Below are 23809 nucleotides of genomic sequence, written 5' to 3' on the forward strand. Positions count from 1 at the left end.
ATCCCAAGTGAATGAAGTGGCCACTCTCCATAGTCAGGGAGTTTTGTCTGGCCTCTTCAGAGTCCTGCTCAGGGCAGCTGTTCCATAAATACTTGTTAAGGAACCAAGGACTGGGATAAGAGTCTGGTTCTCCAGTGACCCGGGAGTATGAGTCCCTCGGCCCTTTGTGGCACCATCTTTATTGTTTTGGGCCTGAAGACATTCCCTTGTTTCCTCTCTCCCATTGTGTTAAACCGCAGCCCAAGTCCCACTTCTGAAAAAAAAAAAAATTCCACGGATTACATTCCATTACAGTAACATAACTAACATCTCTAAAGCACATACTCCCATTCATATATATTGTCATGTCTCTTTGTCTCCTTAGCCCTGTGAGGTGAGTGGTATTAGTACAGTTTGTAGACGGATCCTGAGCTCCCAGACCCTGCTCAGCCTTGAACTAGAACCCTTGACACCAGATCCTAGGCTCATTTCTGGACCCTACATTGCCTCCTTATGGTCTGATGGCACCTATTTTGCTCTGCTCCTGTTGGGTGCAGACCTGTATGGCTTCACATCCTCATTGAGATAGAGGATGGTGGGGAGAGGAAAAGCCATCAGTCTAAAACAGTTTAAAAGAGCCAGTGGAGAGGTTGATAAAGCTTTAGCTGATGACAATTTAGGGGAGACCCTCTCTCAGGCTCTACTAAGCAAACCCCAGCAGCCAAGGACTTTTTCAGTAGCACCCAACCAGCAGCTTTTTAAACAGAAGCAATTCCCACGTTCCTGTCCTGTGTGTTTTCTTTGTTCATTTGTTTTGTTTTGTTTTGGCTGCTGGGGCCCTAGTGCCAGGTTGCCTGCTCTGTCTGGGCTATCATGGGTGGAGCCAACTTAAGGAAATGGTTTAGACCCTGCAGAGCAAAGCTCCACCTCTACCAGGACCTGAGTAGCTGCAGTATTTTGAGGTTGGCTAGGGGGCGTGGGGGGGTGGGAGGGGGGACGGGGAGTAGGGAGAAGTATGACATTTCCCAAAAGGGTGGAGTCTCTGAGGCAGAGATGAGTGGTGGTAAAGAGCCCAGATATCAGGGTGCTCCGACCCCATCCTTCAGACTTTGTTGTTTCTGTTTCTAGATCCCTGAATGGTGCCACAGACATCCAGGAGTTACCAGATCTCAAAGGCACCACGAGCCTGGAGATCCTGTGAGTGGATACACTTACTCTCCACCTCATCTGTGTCTCTGTTTGGCTCCCAGGAGGTCTTCTGTCTGCCTGTCCCAATTCTTCGCTTGCCCCTTATCTGGCCTGCTTCTGCTGCTGGCTCCAGCCTGGCCCAGTGGTCACCCAGCTCAGCCCCGGGTCACGGCTGCTGGCAAGGCCAGGCCAGGGGTGGCAGGTAGCCTAGGGGTGAGGAGGCTGGTCTTTACTATGCTTGGATTTTTCAGGCATGACTTCAGAGTTCCTAACCCCAAGCCATGAGTGTGCCTAGGACCCTGCCATAGGGGGAGAAGAGTTGTGCAAACACATCTTCTTTGCCTTTCCGAAGGGTGATTCCAACAAGGATTTCTTATACGTTCTATCATTATAGACAGTAAGGTAGGGGAGAGGCGTCAGAGGGTAGTAGGCCCTCAATACATTTTAAGAGGATGAATAGAACAATCAAGCAAACACTCAGAGTGAGTGTTAGGAAGCCAACTGTCCTGCCCCACATCACATGGCTCATTCATGGCATGGCCGGGACAGGAACTCCCCTCTGTGCCTCTGTTGTCTTCCCCTAGATTTGTGGCATCTGGAAAATTTTCCATGAGGAAGTAATAGTTCTCCAAGAATGACCTTGGCCTTGGGTCTTTCTTGGGACACCCTGTCCCTAGCCAAACCTGCCCCCACAGCCCTCTCTTTCCCAGCCCCCGATCCTCCCCTTCTTTCCCATCCCTTCCCCCTTCCCTAGGGCACAGGGAGCAGGCTCTGTGCACGGTTCCCATGCTCCACTAAGGTTGTTTTGTTTAGTGTTTTCCTATCTACTCCCTGCCCATGGCTATCCCCCCTCTCGACGGAGAGCAGACGAGATCCTAGTTCCTGTCTTACATAGCCAGTGTTGCTGGAGACCATTATGAGACAATGGGTGGGGACACGATGGGTGGGTGGGGTGGGCTGGGCACGCAGGAACTGTCTGCCAAGCAGAGAGCCCCTGGGCTGTGTCCCTCTCTGTCTGCTGCCCACCCCCTCCTCCTCCAGTCCCAGGGGAGCCTTGTGCTCAGATGCCCAGCCTGCTCCCTTCTCTCCCTGCAGCTCCACCCCTGCCCTGTGCCTCTTGCCACTTCTCTTTTGTCAGCTCTGTGCTCCCATGTCAGTATCAGGCCCAGAGCTGGAGACGGGTGGCGGGGGATGGCAGGGCCCTGGGCCTGGTGCCAGCTCTGTCTCTGTTCTCTCTACAGGACCCTGACCCGTGCAGGCATCCGGCTGCTCCCACTGGGGATGTGCCAACAGCTACCCAGGCTCCGGGTCCTGTGAGTGGTTCACGAGTATTCTCCAGTCTTGGCATCGTGCCCTTGTTCCCATGGGCTGGCAAAGGCCCCTCCTGTTTCTGTCCCACTTGGTTACCTCTCTTCCTGGAGAGTGGGACACATTGGGCTGTTGCTGAGATCCTGCCTGAGAAGGACTGGGCTGTCCTCTCTTGTTCAGGGCAAAAAGACAATGGCCTTTGGAGTCAGACCAGGGTTTGTGGCCCAGCTCTGCCACCTACTAGCTGTATGAACTTGGACTCACTCTCTAATGTCTCAGGGGTTCAATTCCTCATCAGCAAAATGTGGATAAACATGTGAAGGTTGAAAAAAGTGTCTGTACAGCACATAGTAGGTGCTCAACGAGTGGCATTATCTACCTAGGAATAGGAAGAAAATTAACCCCTTCTGCAACCATGCAGATATTTAAGTGGATTATGAAGTCAAGTTTTCCTTTCTCCCCTGAATCCAGCCAGAATCTGAGGCTCGTCCGCACGGACCGTAGCCCACAGCTGAAGATGGGAGAGACTGACAGATGAACACTGAACACAGAACAGCACTAGACTGGGGTGGAGACATGGGTTCCAGATCCAGCCTTGCCACTGACTAGCAGTGTGTTCTTGGCAGGCTCTGTCCCCTCTTTGTGCCTCAGTGTCCTCATCTGTTAAATGAAGGGGCCAGGGGCCAGATGATCCCTAAGGGTCCCAGCCTATCCCCCCTGTGAACTCTGGGCCTGGGGACTACAGGTGACATTTACATGGATTGGTGTTGGCCAGCTTGCGCAGTAATGCCCTATATGTTCATGCCTTCAGTCTCAGTGCCCCTCACCCTCTTCTCCTTTTCTCACTTCCATGCCCTTCTCACTTCCTGTGCCCCTTCCCCCAGGATCCTCTCAGGGTCCCTCAGGCCTCATATGGATGAGGCAGCCCTACTGGAAAAAAATGCCACATCAGCCCCACCCAGGCTTTACAGTGAGGAACAGGACTCAGCAGGGGGACGGGGTGAGAAGTTGAATTGCCTTGAGGCATGGGTCCTCCCAGCCCACGTCCTATCCCCCAGCTTCACCCTCTCCTGGTCCCTCTCTCTTCCCCAGGGAACTGTCTCATAATCAAATCGAGGAGCTGCCCAGCCTGCACAGGTGTCAGAAGCTGGAGGAGATGTGAGTGGGGGCAGGGGGAGGGGAGGGGTGACGGCATGCAAGCCGAACTCTGGGCAAGTCTGAGGGAAGGGGGTCAGAGAGCACACTCTGAACTTTGTCCCTTCTCTGAGCTTATTGGACCCGGAGGTCAGGGCTGGGAGCCCAGTAGAGGCCTGGGCGAGGCCTCTAGGGACCACAGGGCTGGTACCCAGAGTCTCAAGGTGGCTCATTGAGGTCACTAACAACAGTGAAAGACAGTAGTGATAGGGCTGATGGAGGGACAGGGTCATGTCAGGGCTAAAAGGCTGGACAAGGGAAGGCCTCAGAAGACTGAGAGCACACTCTCTCATTTTCCATCCCCCCTGAAACACACACACACACACACACACACACGTGTGTATGTGTGCACATGCACGTGTATACGTGTGCACATGCACACTAATACACAGGAGAAGAAATCTAGGATTCCAATTTGACAAGGAAAAAAAATCACTTAAAAATGCTCTCAGCTCTTTCACCCAGCTTCTGGTTTTGTTTTGTTTTTTCCTTCAGCTTCTGTTTCTTCAAGCTAGCAGGGTCTCTCTTGCCTGCCATGACTGTCCCCTAAGACATCCCTGTGACATTGCTAGGCAGGGCAATGCCTTTTGGGACCAAGACAGGGTGGGCTCTGAGGGTCTGTCCTGTTTGTCTATATGCAGAGGAAAGAGGGTCTTCAGGCCTAGGGTCCATCTCCCATTCAGACACCCTGTCCCCTGAGCTCTGCTCCCTAGCTCGGGCCAGTCATTGGGTCATCCAAGAGTAGGGCAGAGCTCCGCTGCTGGACTAAGGTCTGGAGGACCCAGGGGTGAGGTTGGCTGGGCTGGGAGCCAGCCCCGGTGGGAACCCTGGAAACTGACTCCCTTTTGGGCCACAGGGATGGTTTTGTGGCTTTGTCTCCTGACCCACTTACCCAAGGCAACCGGATCCCCTTGTGCTCCCTTTAATTCTGGTGACTTCCACGGGGTGGGCCCTTTCTTCGCATGCCAAGAGAAGTGGGGGGCTCCTCTTTCTTCCTCCTAGTGCACGGGGGGCATTGGAACTGAGCCAGGGTTTGAGCCTATTGGCTCATCTAGTCTCTTCTTGCTGCCCCAGTGGCCTCCAACACAACCGCATCTGGGAAATTGGAGCTGACACCTTCAGCCAGCTGAGCTCCCTGAGAGCCCTGTGAGTATCCTGCGGCACCCAGGGGTGGGCTCCTCTCCCAGGCACGCTCTGTACAATAGCATGCACGTCAGTGACACACATACAGCCTCCCTGCCCCCAGCACACACACAGGAAGAGAGGTGACATGCGGTACTGACGGCTTTTGAAGCCACTTCTCCAGCTGGTACCTGGGAGGGTGATGAGACTCTGAATCCAAGAGGCCAAATCCCTCTTCCCATGGCCACAGCCAGGTTGGGAGTCAGGCAGCAGGTACCTTCCCCACAAGGCTGAGGGTTCTGCTACCGGGCACAGCTCAGGTGGGGAGTGAGTGAAGAACTCAGGACAGGAAATACTGGGTCCTCCACGTGTCACGGTCCCACCCGTCACACTCTCTCTGCTCACAGAGACCTGAGCTGGAATGCTATCCGGTCCATCCACCCTGAGGCCTTCGTGACGCTGCGTTCCCTGGTCAAGCTGTAAGTGCCCACTGCACTCTCCTCCCGGATGATGGAGACCAGTCAAGACTGTGGGCTGGCCAGTGGGGGCAGGAGGGCTCCCCCCCACAGAGTGGGGACATGCATGAATGTCTGACCATGCATCCCAGGGAGGGGGCCTCCAGCCTAATCAATCATTCTGACAGTCGTTTGACAGACTGTGGGGCCTGATAAACAGAGAGTTTGCCTCCTGCAAGCTCTGGAACATCATCTGCTAATGTTCTGCAACATTTTGGCAACCTCAGCTCTCCCCATGCCCCCTTGTCTCGGCCCCTCCCCCAGCCTCTACATGTCCCAGTAAAGAGGATGTACGAGCCTGAAACTCCTTTACAACCTGGGACGATGGCAGCAGATGTGGGAGCCAGGGTCTCAACTCAGCAGTCCCCTACATGAGCTTGACTCCAGAGGGCGGCCATCCTGTGGGGTGGCAGAGGATCACAGGATCATATAGTGCTGGCTGCGTGGTCACTGTGTCAGAGCTGGAAAGGACCTCTGATGGGGCTGCCGCGCACTGTGGTGCGGGCTGTGTATTGCTCAAGGGCTCCCACCCAGCGGGGAGCTAACCGCCTGCTTGCATGTCCTAAAGTTGTTTCCACCCCAACAGGACTCTTTTCTGATTCACACCCAGAGTCCTTATGGGCTAGCTCCAGCCCTGGCCTCACAGATTATTCAGCCCCACCCTCACTTCACAGGTGAGGCCTCCAGGCCCAAGGGGAGAAGCTTGCTCAAAGCAAAGGCCAAGATGAAAGCCTCCCGGGAGGTTCACAGTGCCCCCCCTGTCTGCCAGTCTCTGGGCTCTGGGCCGGAGTCTGGCAAAACTTGCACCTCGGTCTTCCCTCTCCTGTTTGCTTTCCTCCTGCCAGATAGGTAGGGTGGATATTTTTATCCCTTTGAAAGATGAGGACATTGGAACTCAGGCAGATTTGTGACTCCCCTTGGTTACGCAGGGAGTCCGTGACAGCTCCCGGTTTCCTGCCTTCCAGCCCAGGCTGTTTCCACGACGTACAGTCTGTGGTCCTGGTGTTTGGTTTGGAGCCCTGGCTCCTGTACTGTGTCTCCAGTGGAAGACCATGTTATGTCCTCATCTCTGGCTACAGAGCGGGGCATGCAAAACAGAACAGATGACCGAATCCCTGCGTGTAACCAGAGGCCAGCTCTGTCCATCTCCAACTCTGGCCTCTTGCATCATCAGAAAAGCAGGGGAATGGGGGCAGGCACCTACAGGCATATGCCCTAGTCGAGTGGACAGGGACCCTTGGATGGGACTGGGACCTGGGCATAGCAGCTGAGGTTAGGGGGCTCTGCTACGAATTGGGATGGCTTGACATTACCTTAGAGGAGTCCTGGTATATGGTTGGCCCCCCATGTTTGAAGAATGAATGCATGAATAATGAACGAGTTATGGATGGTGCCTCTAGCCACCCTTGACCACCCTCCTCCCCCAGCATTTGATGCTTTCGTCTCTCTATGCTGATCTACTGTCCTTTGCTCCTCTCCTCTTGCTTCCATCCCAGGCACACTGGCCACACCCTCAGCACAGCCCTGCCCCCTCAGCAATCCCACTGACTGCCAATAACCCTGACCATCCACTGTCCTAGGGACCTGACAGACAACCAGCTGACCACACTGCCCCTGGCTGGCCTTGGGGGCTTGATGCATCTGAAGCTCAAAGGGAACCTGGCTCTGTCTCAGGCCTTCTCCAAGGACAGTTTCCCAAAACTGAGGTGAGGGCCTCGCTTTCCCCCACACCTAGATAGGTTTGTCCCAGAACAGCCGGAGAGGCCATGGAAGGACAGGGAGAAAGCCATAGGGCTTCACCTCAAAAGAAACCTGATGGCCCAAAGGCTTAGGGCTTGGCCACTACTGAATGGGAAGGGCTCGCTCGTGCTTCCCCTTCCTCCTCATCTCGTTCATAGCGTTTCTTTCTGTCCCAAGTACCAGCCCTGGGGGGCCCTGAGATCTCCGGTGAGGACAGAAGTAAGATGATGTGAAGGCCCCTGGACCTCCTCGCTCTGTGCCCCATTCAGTGCACCCAGACTGCCGGTCCTCACCTGGGCAGCATCTGGGCCCCTGCGGTCAGGGCAGAGCCCAGGGCATTGATGACTGGAAAACAAGCCGCCCAGCCAGTCCCTCACGCTAATGACATCCAGGCCTTCTGCCTGCAGCAGCAGCACACAGCCTGTGTGGCCCAAGCCCCATCTGCTGCAAGCTAACGGCATGCCTAGAGGCATCTGCCCTCACCCTCAGAGGGCACCAGATTCAGCTCTGATGTACCCCGGAGTAGGGTCGGGGGACAGGGCGTGGGTGCTACGGAGGGCAAGGGTAAAGAAAGAGTCAGGAGGACAATCCCTGACTCCTTAAATATAAAAGAAGAGTTGCTGGCTGGGAGGGGAGAGGAGCACTGGAGTGCTGTGTGACCTTGGGTAAACTGCTCCCCACTCTGAGCGTACTGAGGGGACTCCATGAACAGTGGGCAGAAAGTTTATCTTCCCATCTCATTCTCAACATGAGTGAGGAAAAGATTAGAATATGCTCAGCGTCAGAGGCAGGATCCAGGCTGCAAGACCCTTACAAAGAAAGCCAGGGGGGCTGCCTATACTGTAATCAGGGCGCTTTGGGGTTGAAAGGCAGGCACTAAGTGCCAGGTCCCTGGGTTGATGGCCTAAACATTGCTAAGGCAGCCCATTTTACTCCTGTGTCCCCTGAACCCCCAGGATCCTGGAGGTGCCCTATGCCTACCAGTGCTGTGCCTACGGTGTCTGTGCCAGCTTCTTCAAGGCCTCTGGGCAGTGGGAGGCTGAGGACTTTCACCTTGATGACGAGGAGCCTCCAAAGAGGCCCCTGGGACTTCTTGCTGGACACGCTGAAAACCAATGTGAGTGATGGAGGCCCTGGGCAGGCTGGGTGGCTGTAGAGAGGAATTTAGGGAGGAGGCTTGGGGGACCCTGAGAGGAGTTCTGGCAGGGGCTGCAGAGGGAAACCCCAAGGGTGTCCTGGAAGGTGCCTCTGTCTGCACCTTGTCTCTCTAAGGACATAGCCCAGAAGTGGTTGGGGAGAAAATAATGACAGTGACAATGACAGTAGTAATGTTTCTATATTTGCCAAGCCCTTTGCGGTTCACAAGGTGCTTCCAGAGCTACATCTTATATAACACCCCTGCTCTGGTGGCTCACACATTTCTTCTCCATGGCTGCCTCCTGGCCACATGGGCCCTTCAACATCACAGCATTCCCAGAGAACACATCCGCTTTCTAATCAACCTGAGCCAAGCAGGATTGAATTAAATTAATTAGATTAAGCCTGTTTAAAAAAAAAAAAGAGTCCCCTCACTATATGCCCTAGAGCCAAAAGGAACAGAATGGGGATTGTCACCATTCAAGTGGTCCTGCCCCTCAGAGGCCACTGGTTGCAAGAGGACCTTGCTGAGAAGGGCCATCTTGGGCCACATCGGTCTGTTTCTGGAAGAGTTGGGGTAAAAGGAAAGAAGGGTGGAGGTAGGCAGCCAAGGGGATTCAGGGATGGCTGCAGCTGGTGTCTCAGATAAAGGGCAGAGAGGAAGGCTTCCATTCCCCCCTCACCTTCACCCCGTGTGATAGAACACAGGTAGAATTAGGAGGAGGCAAAAAAGGGCCCCTGATATTTAGATTTCTTTCAGTCTCTAGCCTCCTCTGCACAATATATCCACAGAGAATCTAAACAGAAAAATCAAATCCAAACATGTAAGGAAAACATCTTATAGTGATGTAGACAGACATGGGTTCTAAACCCGACTGCACCATTTACCAGTTGAATTGCCTTGGACAAGCTAGTCAACCTTCCTGAGCCTTGGGTTGTTTTTTTGTTTTTTTTTTTTTTGCTTTTTTTTTTTTTTAAATCTGTACAATGAGAACAATATTACATATCTCATAGGCTATAGAGGGCAGAGTATGTTCACTGCTGTTACTACCACCATGACTACTGGAACTGGGTTCCTCTCGGTGTGTGTGTGGAGGGAAGGTGTGTTGTGTAGTCTGGGACCCAGCTTACGGAGGCCAATGTTGGGCAGGCACGTAGGGGGTTTCTGGGGTCTCCCTCCTGGTGTACTCAAGCCCACCCCCGGGGAGGGTGTCAGGACCCCAGGAGGAGCCCAGCAGCGAGGCTGGCTCTGGGCCGGCAGACAGCTGTCCCCAGGGGACATTCCCGGATGTCTGTCTGCTGTACACTCCCTCAGGGGCCTGGAAGGAGGAATGGAAACTTTCCTTCCTCAAGGTGAAACTTTCCACCAGGCTTAGGTCTTGGAGAGCCACAGGGCGTCAGAGTCGTGGGCTGCCTGCCGCCGGTAACGGGAGCTAGGGCAGGGCCCCCCACTTCCTGTGGGAGCTAATAAGCCTCGAGGAGGAAAGCCAGGAGCTGTGGCTGCAGCCAGATTCGATTTCCTCCTCGTTTGAAGAGTGGTTACTTAACACCTTGGCTGTGACTTTCCCAGCCTCAGACGGAGTCCAAGGGCTTCATCCCTTCTATTTCATTCATGCATTCTGATTTCAAAGGATTGCTGAGCTCCATTCTGGAGAGGAGGGGTGGGCAGGGAATGAAAGGTGGAGAGGAGAGGAAATGCCAGGACTCTGTGGGCACACCTCGGCCTCCTGCCCACCGTGATGGTGTCTGGGCCAAGGGCAGCTCCACAGAGCCTTCCTCCCTCCTGGGAAAATGCCCAACTGAAGGTGTTTACCCTTTAAGTGGGGGAGGAAGGAAACAAACCACGCGAGCCAAAGATGGGGACAAGCATGACACGGAGTCACCTCTCCATTACTTGTGTGATGGAGGAAGATCCCACAGGCCACTATCTCTAAAACCCAAGTAAATGTACAGGCATCCCTTTTAAGAGAAGCAATTCCCTCACACCCCTTAGGGCCCCAGACGCATTTCCCGGTCTCAGTAGAGGCACTAAAGTCTTATTCTTAAAAAAGTCTTTTTTTAATTCAATGATGAATTGTTGCTGCAAACAAGAGTTTTGTTTTGATAAGTTATAAGAGATTTAAGATTATCATTTCAAAATTCTTGTAGAATTTATGGACCCCCCAAGATATCCCTAATGCCCCTGCAGTTCACAGTCTCTGGCTTAACAAACCTTATAATAGTGAATAAGAGGAGGGGGAAAAATCCCACTTTTGTTTTGTTTGTTTTAATTTTTTAACGTTAATTTATTTTTGAGAGAGAGAGAGAGAGAGAGCGTGAGTGGGGGAGGGACAGAGAGAGGGAGACACAGAATCTGAAGCAGGCTCCAGGCTCTGAGCTGTCAGCACAGAGCCCAACATGGGGCTCGAACCCACGAACCATGAGATCATGACCTGAGCCAAAGTCTTAACCAAGTGAGCCACCCAGGTGCCCCCCAAAATCCCAGTTTTGATTCAAACAAGTTACAGAGTTTCTTTAACAACGGATTTATCTTTCTAATCCTATTTTCTCAGGCTAATGGAATTGCAGAGGCTAGACTTAGAATCAGAAAAATCAGTTAAGATGATCTAGTCCAGCCTCTAACTCAGCATAGAATTGCCTTTTCCCTCATCAGGGACTTTCTGCTTCTGTATCTCCAGTGGCAAACTATGCCCAGCTTATGAATCAGTGAAGCCCCCACCCCACCACAACCCTCTCCTCCAGCCCTCCCAGGTCAGTCCCTCACCTGGGAAAGCCTAACAGATAAATATCTGGGCTCTGTAGTCAGACAAACCTGGGTTTTGAATTCAGCCGAATGGCTTGCTGGCTGGGAGTCCTGGGGCAAGCCACCTAGATGAGCCTCAGTTTCCTCATCTATCAAATGGTCTCAGAGGACCTCTCCTTTGTGCAGCTGCCGTGAAGGTTGATGAGACTATGAAGATGAGGACTCGCTGGGTACAGTCTGACACAGAAAAAGAGTTCAGGGAGTCTTGGCCCTTTGTGCTCAATAAATCTATTAGATGATCTATAAATCTGTCATGATGGCTTGATCCTCTTCTGTCTCCGTAAGCTTCTTGAGAGCAAGACTATGTCTTACTCATCCCTGAGTCCCTGCACTTACCCAATGCCCAGCATGTGGCAGGCATTGCCTTCAGCACGTGTGGACCTCAGTCCCACCTCTTTGCTGGGTCAGCTCTAAGTGTGGGGACTTATCTGTGTTAGTAATAACTAAAACTTCTCCATTTGAATTGTTAATTTGCCTCCTTCTATGACCCATCCTGATTCGATGTACTCAGCATGCAGGAGTACAATTCTTTTATATGCCTAATGGGGACTTAGCTCTTTGAGGACAGCCGCTGTATCCCCACTCACGCTTGCCTTTCCTAAGTTAATCCCCTAGTGGCTTTGACTGTTTCTCAAGTAAATAGCTTCCACTCACTCACCATCCCAGGTTCACCTCTTCTGAACACTGCTCAGCTCATGACTCTGCCTTAAGAAAATGTCCTTCCTAGCACGTGGTGTTCAAACTGGACACAGAACTACAGTGAGGGACGGGCCAGTGTGGAGAACTGTGTGATTGCCAGCTCCCATCATTAAGGCAGCCTCCACCCTAACTCTAAGCAGCACACACGGACTAGGCTCCCTGGAGAAGTCACACGCATGCTGAATTCTAGAACGAGATGAGCAAGGCGCAGATGAAGCATTTGCTGGAAAGAACCGACAATGCAGATAATCCACATGTTCATAATAGGGAGCGGACTGAATGTTTCTACCTAAGGGTAGAGCAGATGTGCAGGGCTGCTGGAGTGACCCGTGCTGGGAGGAGTGAGCTGGGGATGGCAGTTGAAAGGGGTGGGCATTTGGCTTGACTGTCACCAAGACCCGGGCCCCACACCACTTTCTGGCCTCACCTCTCAGATGATCTGGATCTGGACGAGCTGCAGCTGGAGATGGAGGACACAAAGCCACACCCCAGCGTCCAGTGTAGCCCCATTCCAGGTGAGATGGGTGCCTTGGTGTGGGGCTGGGGGCAGGGCTGAGGAAGGAGCACCCAACTGTTTAGATGAAAGAGAGGCCAGTTCAGCCTGGCATGTTTGTAGCCATGCTTCAGGCACCTTCTCTGCCTAAGAACCAACATTCCGTGGGGAGGTCAGCCTCTTCTGGTGATTCCTGGGGAAGGAGCTGGAGTTCTTCCCTTGGGTGGCTGTTTGGAGCAGCAGTGGGGGAGGGGAGTCAAAGCAGTCTTCACAAGTCAGCTAATCAGAAGTTAACCAGGAGACTGGGGTGCCTGGATGGCTCAGTCAGTTAAGTGTCTGACTGCAGCTCAGGTCATGATCTTGCAGTTTGTGAGTTCGAACCCCGAGTCAGGCTCTGTGCTAACAGCCTGGAGCCTGCTTCAGATTCTGTGTTTCCCTCTATCTCTTCCCCTTCCCTGCTCTCTCTCTCTCTTTCTCTCAAAAGTAAATAAGCATTTAAAAAATTAACCAGGAGGAAATTTCTCTCAGAGGGTGGCCCTGCTTCTGCATACTCCTAGAGCCAGATGGAACTCTGATAGGTCACTTTCTGCATCCTTCTCTGCTCCATCCCAGGAAGACTGCAGTCTCTTTCTTAAAATTCTTCAGGGTGAAAAACCTCCACAGTATATCTGCATAACTCCTTATAGGATTGTCCAAACCTTACAGCTGAGAAAGCCTCCTAGAGTCTAACCTGAATCCATCTTACTGTGAAGAAAGAGAATTCTCTTTGATGCAATGCAACCTAACATGTTTAGAGTGAAGAAGTCCCTTTCCTTGGGTATACAATGCTAACACGCTACCCTCCCCTGCACCCCCACCCCCACCCCCAACCCTGACGCCCTGAAGACAGTAGTCCATTGCTTAAGCCAGGACAGGAACTGTTCAGAATGGACAGAAATCAATAAACAATGTGCTTCTCTATTTTGCCTCACCTCCATTTTCCAGTTTTACGTCTGTCTTTGGTTCGAGCCCCTTGGCCTTCTCTCCTTGTTCTCTCTAAGCCAAAATAGTGTTTGCCGACTAACACCTGCTTGTAGCACTTAGTAGCTACAGAGCGCCCTCTAGTGCCAGTCCAGAGCAAGACCACTAACACAGTCGGAGGAAATAGGTGGTGTTTTTTATCCTGACTTGGAAACCCACATGTTTCACACTGCCACAGAAATTTCGTGTCTGAAAACCAATAATCAGCAGCGATGAAGTAAAAGAGGAAGTTCCAGAAGGCAAAGTCCAACTTGAACTTGCTTTTAAAATACCTCATATAGTCAAATAATATATTACAGTACATCCATATGGAAAAGTATTTACTATGCAGTCGATGAAAACATGTTTTGGAGGAAGATAAAGATATGGGAAAGTGTGCATAATAAATTTTAACTGAAAAAGAGAATTAAAAGCTATATACAGAAAATCCCAATTTTGTTGAAAAGCTTATTTGTACATATGTTTTTTTTTTTTTTAAATAAGAGACATACCAAAATGATGAGTTCTTCCCGAAAGGTGGGATGATAAGCAGTTTTAATTTTTCTGTGTTATATTTTCCAATATATTTTCTACAATTCCCAAAAATTTCCAATTTTCTACAATTACCAAACTATTATATGATAATTGGAAAAAATATGTTTAAAAAATGGTTCCCACAAAAGCCTCTCAAATTCCCAAGCTACTAGAAAGACATTGCAGAACAGGAATCTGAGGCCAAAAGAAATGAAGACATAGTGTGTCCAAAGTTACAGGGTGATTTAAGGACAGAGCCTGAGAAGAGAGGTGAAAAACACCAGGATCTCACCCATTCGTGCAAAACCATGTTGGAAAAGCCCAGAGTCATCTGTATTTTAATTTACTTATTATGCTTTTCTTCCCAAATACTGATTGATTCTGTGAGTATTAATGTGGCCTGTCTCCCCATCACAGAGCAAGGGAGAGCCAGCCCAGTACAATACTTGATCAGAGCTCATCCACGGTGGGGTCCTTAGCGGATCACTGGGCACTGACTGGGAGAAGCCGGGCCTTGGAACAGACTGGTCACTCTCTGGGCAGCCCCTCACACCTCTGTGTCTCTACCCCAGCCATATCCCCAGTTCTGACACCCTCTCCACTCCTTTATCCCACCTCTCCTCCTCCTTTCTTCTAAGTGCTGCTGCTTTAGAAAGACTCCTTTGCTGAACATTTTCTCAATGCCTGGGTTTGCACTGTGTTAGTTTGTACTTTGTGCACACATTTGTTTATTATGCGTTTCTATTTTCTACATGCATTGGGTGAGTGTCCACTCCATCTGCAGCTTCTTGGAAGACGAGCTGTGTGTCCCCACTGTTCCTCCCCCAACCCCCCCACCCCGAGAGTTCTCAGAGATCAGATCAATCTCTGTCAGACTGGGAGTTCTCTGAGGACAGAGGCTTTGTCACCCTCCCTGGCCTCACCCCCAGGACCCTGTGTCAAGCAGCCTCTGATCCAGGGATAATGCCTGATCCTCTCTCCCACAGGCCCCTTCAAGCCCTGTGAGCACCTCTTTGAGAGCTGGGGCATCCGCCTGGCTGTGTGGGCCATCGTGCTGCTCTCCGTGCTCTGTAACGGTCTCGTGCTGCTGAGTGTGTTTGCTGGTGGCCCTGGACCCCTGCCCCCGGTCAAGTTTGTCGTAGGTGCAATTGCAGGTGCGAACGCCTTGACTGGCATTTCCTGTGGCCTCCTAGCCTCAGTCGACGCCCTGACCTTTGGCCAGTTTGCCCAGTACGGAGCCCGCTGGGAGATGGGGCTGGGCTGCCAGGCCACAGGCTTCCTGGCAGTGCTCGGGTCCGAGGCCTCCGTGCTGCTGCTCACCCTGGCCGCGGTGCAGTGCAGCATCTCCGTCTCCTGCGTCCGAGCCTACGGGAAGGCGCCGTCCCTGAGCAGTGTTCGAGCAGGGGCCTTGGGCTGCCTCATGCTGGCCGGGCTGGCCGCGGCCCTGCCCCTCGCCTCAGTGGGAGAGTACGGGGCCTCCCCGCTTTGCCTGCCCTATGCCCCGCCCGAGGGCCAGCCGGCTGCCCTGGGCTTTGCCGTGGCCTTGGTGATGATGAATTCCTTCTGCTTCCTGGTAGTGGCTGGTGCCTACATCAGACTCTACTGTGACCTGCCGAGGGGTGACTTTGAGGCTGTGTGGGACTGCTCCATGGTGAGACATGTGGCCTGGCTCATCTTCGCAGATGGGCTCCTCTACTGCCCTGTGGCCTTCCTCAGCTTCGCCTCCATGCTGGGCCTCTTCCCTGTCACCCCTGAGGCGGTCAAGTCTGTCCTACTTGTGGTACTACCCCTGCCAGCCTGCCTCAACCCACTGCTCTACCTGCTCTTCAACCCCCACTTCCGGGATGACCTGCGGAGGCTCTGGCCCTGCACGGGGACCCCAGGGCCCCTAGCCTACGCTGCCACCAGTGAGCTGGAGAAGAGCTCCTGTGATTCTACCCAGGCCCTGGTGGCCTTCTCTGACGTGGATCTCATTCTGGAAGCTTCTGAGGCAGGGCGGCCCCCTGGGCTGGAGACCTACGGCTTCCCCTCAGTGACCCTCATCTCCTGTCAGCAGCCAGGGAGCCCTAGGTTGGAGGGCAGCCATTTTGTAGAGCCAGAGGGAACCCACTTGGGGAGCCCACAGCCCTCCATGGATGGAGAACTGCTGCTAAGGGCAGAGGGAGCCATGTCAGCAGGCGGGGGCTTGTCAGTGGGCAGGGCCTTCCAGCCCTCTGCCTCGGCCTTCGCCTCATACTTATAAATGTCCCTCCTCATCCTTCTCTTCCCATCTCTTCCCTTCCCTCTCCTTCCACTCCAAGAATGATGGCTGCTTGTAAAATAAATTCAACCAAAACTCAACAGTGTGATCCACAGCAGGGACTGGGCTACGGGTTCCATTGGTCTCCTCTCTCCTGTGGCCATCACCAGTGTGTGCTTCTTGGCCTGGTTTCCCCTTGGCCTTCCTCTGGGCCTCTTCTCTGTCCTGTCTGAAGCTATGGACCAGAGATCTGGAAATTTCTCTGCCTAGGGAAATTGCATGACTGGGGTGGAGGGCTGAGCAGGTCAAGGATCAGAGTATCATGGGCAGGGGGACCTCACAGAGAAAGACCTCTTAGGGGGCTGTCAAGGGGCACTTGAGCATCTACCCTTTGACTCATGGACTAGATACAAAATGTGTTCTGTGTCCTGTTATTCTTGAGATATGCCATGCAAAAAGACTCTGTTAAAAGAAGTTTTAGAAGATACTACACATTTGTCCCTTTCTTAGAGATTCACAGTGCATATTAGGATAGTAGAGGCTGTGAGAATTCCTGCAGCAGTAAAATCTGTTGGACTTTGTTTAACCCAGTTCCTCCAAATTCTTTGACAACAGGTTTTTGGTTGGTTGGTTTTCATGGGATATCTATTAATATCTCACAGAATTTAACACTGCTCTCTCCCAGGGCCCTCATCTTTATACCACCTAGTGCTACCCAGTGACATCACAAGATGCCACCAGTCCTAGAAAACCCTGACCCTGGGAGTTTCACCTGGGGTAAAGTTGATGATTCTATCAACCAGAGAAGATTCTCCACACTCTACCTTGCCATCCCTCTTGCCCTTGGAAAGATGGGGAGGGGGCTGCCTTTGTGGTGCTAGCCTCTGCCCCCCCAGCATTGGGGCAGGGATAAAGGGATCTCACATGGGCTCCCACCTCCTCCCCAAGCCCAACCACCAATGAACTTCTGCCCTCAGTAAAAGAGAGGGCTCCTGGATCCAGGCAGCATGTACACAGGGAGGTCTATGGCTATCTGGCTTCCTCCTGGCTCCGAGTTGCCTTCCTGTGGTTCTCCACCATATACCCCTTGCCAACTCCTGCCACATGCCTAGTTTTTTCTTTGCACCCCAGGTCCTGCCTTCTCTGTGGGACAGGGAGACCCTGGCCAGCAAACTGGAAGGATATTTACATTGTGTGTATTGTTTTGTAGGAAGCATTATAGGAATCTGGGATCCCTGGGTGCCCCCAGTAGGCATGACCATTCTGCCTCTCTGATCATAACCTTCCTACCTTTTGGTTTACCAAGTGCCTCTGAGCATTCCAGAGTGCTCCCCACCCCAAACATATACACATTCGATCTCAGGATGAGGAGGTGAGAGCTAGGACATTCTCCAAGACATAAAAAGGGAATCCAAGACTCAGGAAAGGGGCTCTACTATTAAGACAACTCTGAGAAGGTCCTTGATAGCCTGAAGTTTAGCTTCTCTTCTTTCTCCCCGCTGCCCTCAGTGCCCAGTGGAAAGTCTGACATGAGTCAACAAGGCTGACCAGCCAGGGGTAGAGGGATGAGGCAGAGATGATGAGTGGAATTTGGCACATTTCTAAATCTCACTTGACCAGCGAAGTTGCCTGGGCTCTTACAGGTTCTGAGGCTAAATGTATCGATCTTGTAATCACAGAAGGACCTTAGAGTCCTAGCACAAGGCTGACCTCAGAGTAGGCACTCACTAGATGACGGTGAATTCATTTATCAACTGGTTGAGAACCTCTGGTCTCCCTGTTTCTCAGGGCTAATCAAGACCCTCTCATGGAAGGAGTTTGCCCTACTTTGGGTACTGGGAGTTGGTGACTAATGTGAGGAAAGGGGTTCCCTGAGATGCCCAGGGATGACAGAGTTGGTATGATTTTGGGGAGCCTTGACTTCTAGGAAGCCACCCAGTCCCCTCCTCACAACTACCCCCAACTCCATGGGGCCATTTTCCACCTTGGAGTCAGGGAGCCAGTGTTGAGTGGAATGTGGAATGAAGTGGCCATGTGTTAGAGGTTTAGGAGTGATGGGAACAGTTCCCCACAGGTGGCCTCTTCTGTGAAAAGGGTGACAGTGTGTTTTGGCTGCAAGCTCTAGGGTGGCACCACTGTCATCTTATCAGTTACTCCTAAAGATCTGAGCATTTGCCAAGTCTGGCCCTTCTGTACAAAGGAGAGGTGTAGGGGAAGGGGGGTGGAGGTGTTTCCATTTGGAACTATTTTTATTATTCAAAACACCTAGTAGAAATGTCGTACATTTACCCAAAATAAGGTGGTGAAGTGTTTCTTTGTTTCTGACTGACTTTCTAGGAAGTCAGTATGTTATTTCTTTGGTTATCCCCATTATAACCAGTAGAAGACTACAAAGGTTTTTTATGTCTTTGATGAAGCACAAAATCAAAAACCAAATAATTCATCACACATGAAATCTTCCAAAATGGTGTCCATGGGGACAAATCCATCCAAAGAGCTGTGGTGGTAGAAATGTTGGGAATTGCTCACCTGGTATGCACTGCCCTGGCCTCTATGTGTTGCTAACCACAATCTCCTCTCAAATCAACTTGTGGAAGAGAACTTTCTACAGTGGACCATTGGTTTTTAAAGCACCTCAGTACCCAACAAGAGGAAAACTCCTTAATTCAGTGCTGAGATTTGAAGACTATGGATTAACAGAGCCTCCAGCTGGGCCTTTTCTTTCCTTCCCCCTCCCCAATTTTTGCCCCCCAAACTCCTTCCCAACTTTCCTTTTCCAGGAAGAATAAAAGGCTTAAGGATTGAGGGAGGAGAAGGAGGAAGAGCTGCCAACAATTAGTAGGCCCGAATAAGTGAGGATGACGGAAAGTAGCTAGAATCCTTGATCCTTTCTGGCACCATCTCCTCCAACTACCTCTGCTCTGGTGTTGCACCCACCCTACATCCCCTATATCACTTCTGGGTTCCAGGCTCATGCCCTCTCCAGCTGTGTGAAGTGTAAGAATTGTTAAGATGTAAATATTTGGATTCTTCTGTATAATAAAGCACCAGTGACGTATCATGTGTGTCCCTCAACTCTTTTCTGCTGCTGCTGGTGGCTCTGTAGGGTGCAGCCAGAGGTGGAGGTGATCGAGAGTGAGAGAGAGGAATGATCAGAGTGTCAAGGCTCTTCCTTGACCTGAGTTGAGTTCCCCTGAGTTCTGCGAGCATCTGGGGCACAGCCAAGGAGGCTCAGGTCTGAAGTTTAGAGGGATCACGATCAATTTGGCTCACCCATATTGAGTGCCCTTTGTGTGCTGGGCACTGGGTTAAGAATAATCTAAAGAAAGCAAGCAACAAGGTGGGCTTCCTGTTACCCAACCCCTGAGCATCTTCTCAGACCCAAAGACTACTCCTGAAGTTTCCTGATTCTGCGAATCCTAACGAATCAGCTTCCTTTCCTCTCCTTGGGCCACCTTCCTCATCCACTCTCTGCACAGAAAATCCCCTTCAAGCCTTGCTTCAGAGTGTGATGATGTCTCCAAGAAAAGCAGGTGGGCTCCCTCTCGAGGTAAAGGAAAGAGATTGCGTTCAGTAAAAACCCGCAGTCACGGGAACGAGATGCCAGTCCCAGTCAGGGCCTTCTGAGAGGCCAAATTATCCCTCCAGGAGCACCTTTCTCCCACTCCCGTTGAAGACAGAATTCCAAACCCATCCATTCTTGTGGCCCGACTGCCAGAAAGACCATTTGGCTATTCTTTCGGGACCAAGTGGAGAGCAAAGAGACACAGGGGTCAACTCAAGTAAGTAGATGTTCTTTAGGAAGGTATGTGTGGAACAACAATGGAGGTAGGATCTCAATAAATCTAAGACCAGAAAAAGCAGCGGGGCTGGGCCCGGCGTGCCTAAAACCAGAGGGCTGTTCTGGATGCGAAGTGGCTCTGAGATCTGGCCAATGGGAGTTTGTGATCCAGCAGCCTGGAGCCCACCAGCAGCACGCACAGCTGCCCTCTGTAGGCCCCTTCTGAGATCTGTCGGCTTCTCAATCACAGTCAACTGCTCCTCCTCACCTTCTTTTACGTAAAAGCTTTTTTATAAATTTAATTTTTAAATAAGAATACATTCACATGGTTCGAATAAAATATATCTGTTTAACAGTCGCTATTTGCCCACTTCCCAAACTCTCACTAGTTGCCACTGTTATAAGTTTCTTATATATCCTTCCAGAATTCATGCATATACAAAAAAATGCATATGTTTTCTTACTTTTCCTTTCTGCCTGAGGTAGGAACCACAATTCTGCATCTGCTTTTTCCACTTACTAAGGTAGTTTAAAGATCTTTATCAGTATAGAACGCTTTCTCTCTCTCTCTCTCTCTCTCGTAGTAGCTTAAATCTGAAATTGTATTTAACACCTCCCCACACACCCCCATTCCTATGGATGCTTGGGTTGCTTAATCTTTTGCTTCTACAAACACTGCAACAGGTTACGTAGGATGTATGTCATTTAGCATGCGTGTAAATGTATCTGTAAGATACCTTCCCAGGCGTGGAATTGCTGGGCCAAAGGAGAGTTCTAGATCTAGTTCCTGAAGCCGTGGAGCCAGGCGTGTGGGTGCTGCTGCGTGCTGGGCGGGCAAGGCGACTCCGGGGCACGCATGTCGCCGCCACTCTGGCTCCAGGCCCCTGGGTGCCATTGCCTCTCCTGCGAGGCCCCTTTATTGACCTGCCATGCTCCCTGCAGCCCCGCCGGGCGGCCTCCCCGACGGGATGCTGGATATGGCCTCCCTGGGCCGCGGGTGGGTGCCGTGGCATCCACCAAGAGTTCCTCTGTGTGCTGGCACGTTTGCGCACCGTGGGGCCCAGCAGCCCCCAACCACCAGCCTGGGCGCTCACCAAAGGTGGTCCGGGCACCATGGAGGGAGCGGGTCTGGCAGGAAAAGCATGGGCTCAATCAGGCCAGACCTACTGACTGGTGCAGTCCTGGATCCTGAGATGAAACCCACAGAGTCCCGGATCTGGCCCAGGCTCTGACACCCCATCTGACCGTTTGACAGGGATCAACTGGTGTCAGTGAGTCTCAAATGCAGAAGGGCTGACATTAAACAAAACAAAACAAAAACAAAAAACACGAGTTTTAATAATTTCTTTACCTGATTGCTGCTTTTTTTTTAATTATTATTTTTTTTATTTTTGTTTTTTTACAAATAGTTTATTGTCAAATTAGTTTCCACATAACACCCAGTGCTCATCCGCACAAGTGCCCTCCTCCATGCCCATCACCCCTCCCCCCCACATCCATCAGTCCTCAGTTTTTGTAAGCATTCAAGAGTCTCTCATGGTTTGCCTCTCTCCCTTTCCCCCACCATTTCCCCCCTTCTTCTCCCCCTTGTGTTGCTTCTTTTAAAAAAAATTTTTTTTAAGTTAATTTATTTTGAGAGAGACACAGAGAGCGCAAGCTGGGAAGGGGTAGAGAGAGGGGGAGAATTGAAGCAGACACTGGGCTGTTAGCGTAGAGTCCAACACTAAGTTCGAATTCACGAAATGTAGAACATGATCTGAGCCACAATCAAGTCAAATTCTCAACCTACTGAGCTACCCAGGCTCATTGCTTCTTTCGATTCATAGTCTATGTTTATTCATAACTTCTGCTTACATGTGCCTCACTATGACCCCTGCTCTTCCTCAAGCCCTCTGTGTGCTTCCTTTTCAGCCTCCATTTCTGGCTAATTACCTTGGGGCTTTTTTTTTTTTTTTTTTTTTTTTGCATTTTCCAGGGTAATGTCCTGAGAGATAGAGTGAGAACCTGACTAGCCAAGTTTCTTTTTCTACACTAGGTCAAATCATAGGTCAATGGCCAACTAATGCACTGACCACTCAGGCCAGGTACCTGTCCTGGTCCCCTGAATTGTAACATATGAATGGGTATGTTTATGTGGGATGACACTGAACAAAATATGGTTGCTCAGAGCTGCCCCTTGAGCAAGACTATGGGCTCCTTCTCTCAGAAGGTAGGGTAGGCATGGTAGAAAGTTTTCACGAGAATGGGGACCATTTTGGACTTATCCACTGTTGTGTCTACAAACCTTTCTACAGGGCCTTGCACAAAAAGGTGCTCAATGAATTACTGTTGGAGAAAAAAAAAAAGAAATTAACATATTTAAGTAATCGATAAAAATTCTATTTCCCAGCCTAAAGGGGACATCTGGCCAAGAGGTGCAAATAACAGAACAACAGATAGCTTCTTGTCTAAGCTCCGTTTATATTCCTGAGAACTGACACTCAATTCAGTAGGTCTATGTCATGCCCTTTGGGCATGTCCTTTCTCCTTATAAGAAAGCAGAGTGGGCAGATATTTCTGTGGTGAGATTTGAAAGGCCTTCAAGTTCCCTGACCCTCTTCTCTGTAACAGCTCCTTCCCTGGCTACCACAGTGATTGCAATTCCACTACTATAGTTCCTTATTCCTTCAGGTTAGGCCCTTTGCCTGGGGCATCTGTTGCTTTAGCCTGCCCAGGTACCACTTCCCTTTTTCCAGAAACATCAGTTGGGCTTTCCTAAAGGCAACTATTCGCACTGCTCCCTAATGCATGCTGTTCGGGTGGGATTGGCTCCACTACAGTTCCAGAGGTGGGATGTGAGTCAAGCTTCTCAGTTTATTCTGTTCCCTGGACACAGCGATTGGTCCAAGGATGGCCTCATATCCCAAAGCCTTCCAATGGCTTACCTGAAAGCCATTTGGACCTCTCAGTTGGTGAAGCAATGACTTTTGTTTGCTCACATGAGATTGTTAGAATCTGTCACTTGCAAAGAGGTTTCTCTGCATCTCCTTCTCTGCATCCCCTCCTCGCCATGGCCCAAGCATAAACCCATTGACCTCTCACCAACTGTTAGGGCAGAGAGCAGTTGTAGGATGGGAATAAGGAAGTGAGCAGGATTGTCAGGATAGGCTGTAGGGTGGGGATGGTGTCCTGGGTGGGAGGCCCCTAGGGAGTAAACGCCACAGGGCAAGAGAGTGCTGGAAGAAGGAGAGGACAGAAAGGGCGGGTGAGAAGGTAGCTGAGACCAACCTCACATACTTCATCACTGAGCCTGAGGCCAGCTCTGCCCTCAGATCCCACACAGGTAGTTTCAGAATCACAGAACTTGCCAGATAGCAGCACAGGAGACACCTTGGGGGTTGTCTTAGCTCCTTTATCATTTGTAGAGAGAGAAACTGAAGGAGAGGACCTGCCCCTTATCCACAGCTTCTCTCAGGGGAACTGAGGAGACAGATGTTTCAATATTGGAACAGCACCCATACAGCTGTTAAATATGATTCAGGAGTCAGGCAGGCTTGGGTGTGAATTCCAGATCTACCCTTAACAGCTGGTTGTCCATAGGTTTTACTTAACATCTCTGTTTCATCATCAGTAAAATGGGGATAATAATAGTACCTAAACTCTGAAGGTTATTGAGAGGATTCAAAGGGATTTGTCATGTAAAGAGCTTAGCTTAGCAGTGGTGGCACATAGGAAGCACTGGAGAAATGTTAGCTGTGATTATTATTACCTGCTCAATCCAAAAGGTGAGGGTTCTGGGGGCTCTGAGCTGTCTGCATGCTCAGCTTTGAGGACACTTGAGAAGGAAAAAGAAAGGTACCCAGAAGAGCTTCTCCTGAGGCGAAGGCTGAAAACCTGGGGCATGAAGCCTGGCAGGAAGTCTGTGGTTCACAGGGGAACCTATTGGTGATGGTATGAGGGGACCCTTGGGCGCCATTAGGAAGGAGGCACTCTTGTCACATTGAAGTCAGTGGTGGGCTTCAGAGGAGGGAAACCTGGACATTCCCCCAGAAGAGACCACTTCACCACCTGACCGTGTTTGGGTGGTTCACCGAACATA

General features: G+C 51.0%; 1 protein-coding gene across 1 annotated transcript in view; it reads left to right on the top strand.

The window, feature by feature from the left end:
* LGR6 (leucine rich repeat containing G protein-coupled receptor 6) overlaps positions 1-16051 on the top strand; it is a 119962-nt gene extending 103911 nt beyond the window's left edge. The window contains exons 10-18 of the mRNA XM_039227626.1: positions 1108-1176; positions 2409-2480; positions 3568-3633; positions 4744-4815; positions 5199-5270; positions 6887-7012; positions 8003-8163; positions 12120-12200; positions 14698-16051. Coding sequence (XP_039083557.1) covers positions 1108-1176; positions 2409-2480; positions 3568-3633; positions 4744-4815; positions 5199-5270; positions 6887-7012; positions 8003-8163; positions 12120-12200; positions 14698-15953 — 1975 coding nt within the window. The 3' untranslated portion in view covers positions 15954-16051. The remainder of the gene's footprint in view (positions 1-1107; positions 1177-2408; positions 2481-3567; positions 3634-4743; positions 4816-5198; positions 5271-6886; positions 7013-8002; positions 8164-12119; positions 12201-14697) is intronic.
* The last annotated feature ends 7758 nt before the right edge of the window (positions 16052-23809 follow it).

This window comes from Hyaena hyaena, unplaced genomic scaffold, assembly GCF_003009895.1.
Source record: "Hyaena hyaena isolate Hyena2069 unplaced genomic scaffold, ASM300989v1 scaffold_28, whole genome shotgun sequence".
Lineage (NCBI taxonomy): Eukaryota > Metazoa > Chordata > Mammalia > Carnivora > Hyaenidae > Hyaena > Hyaena hyaena.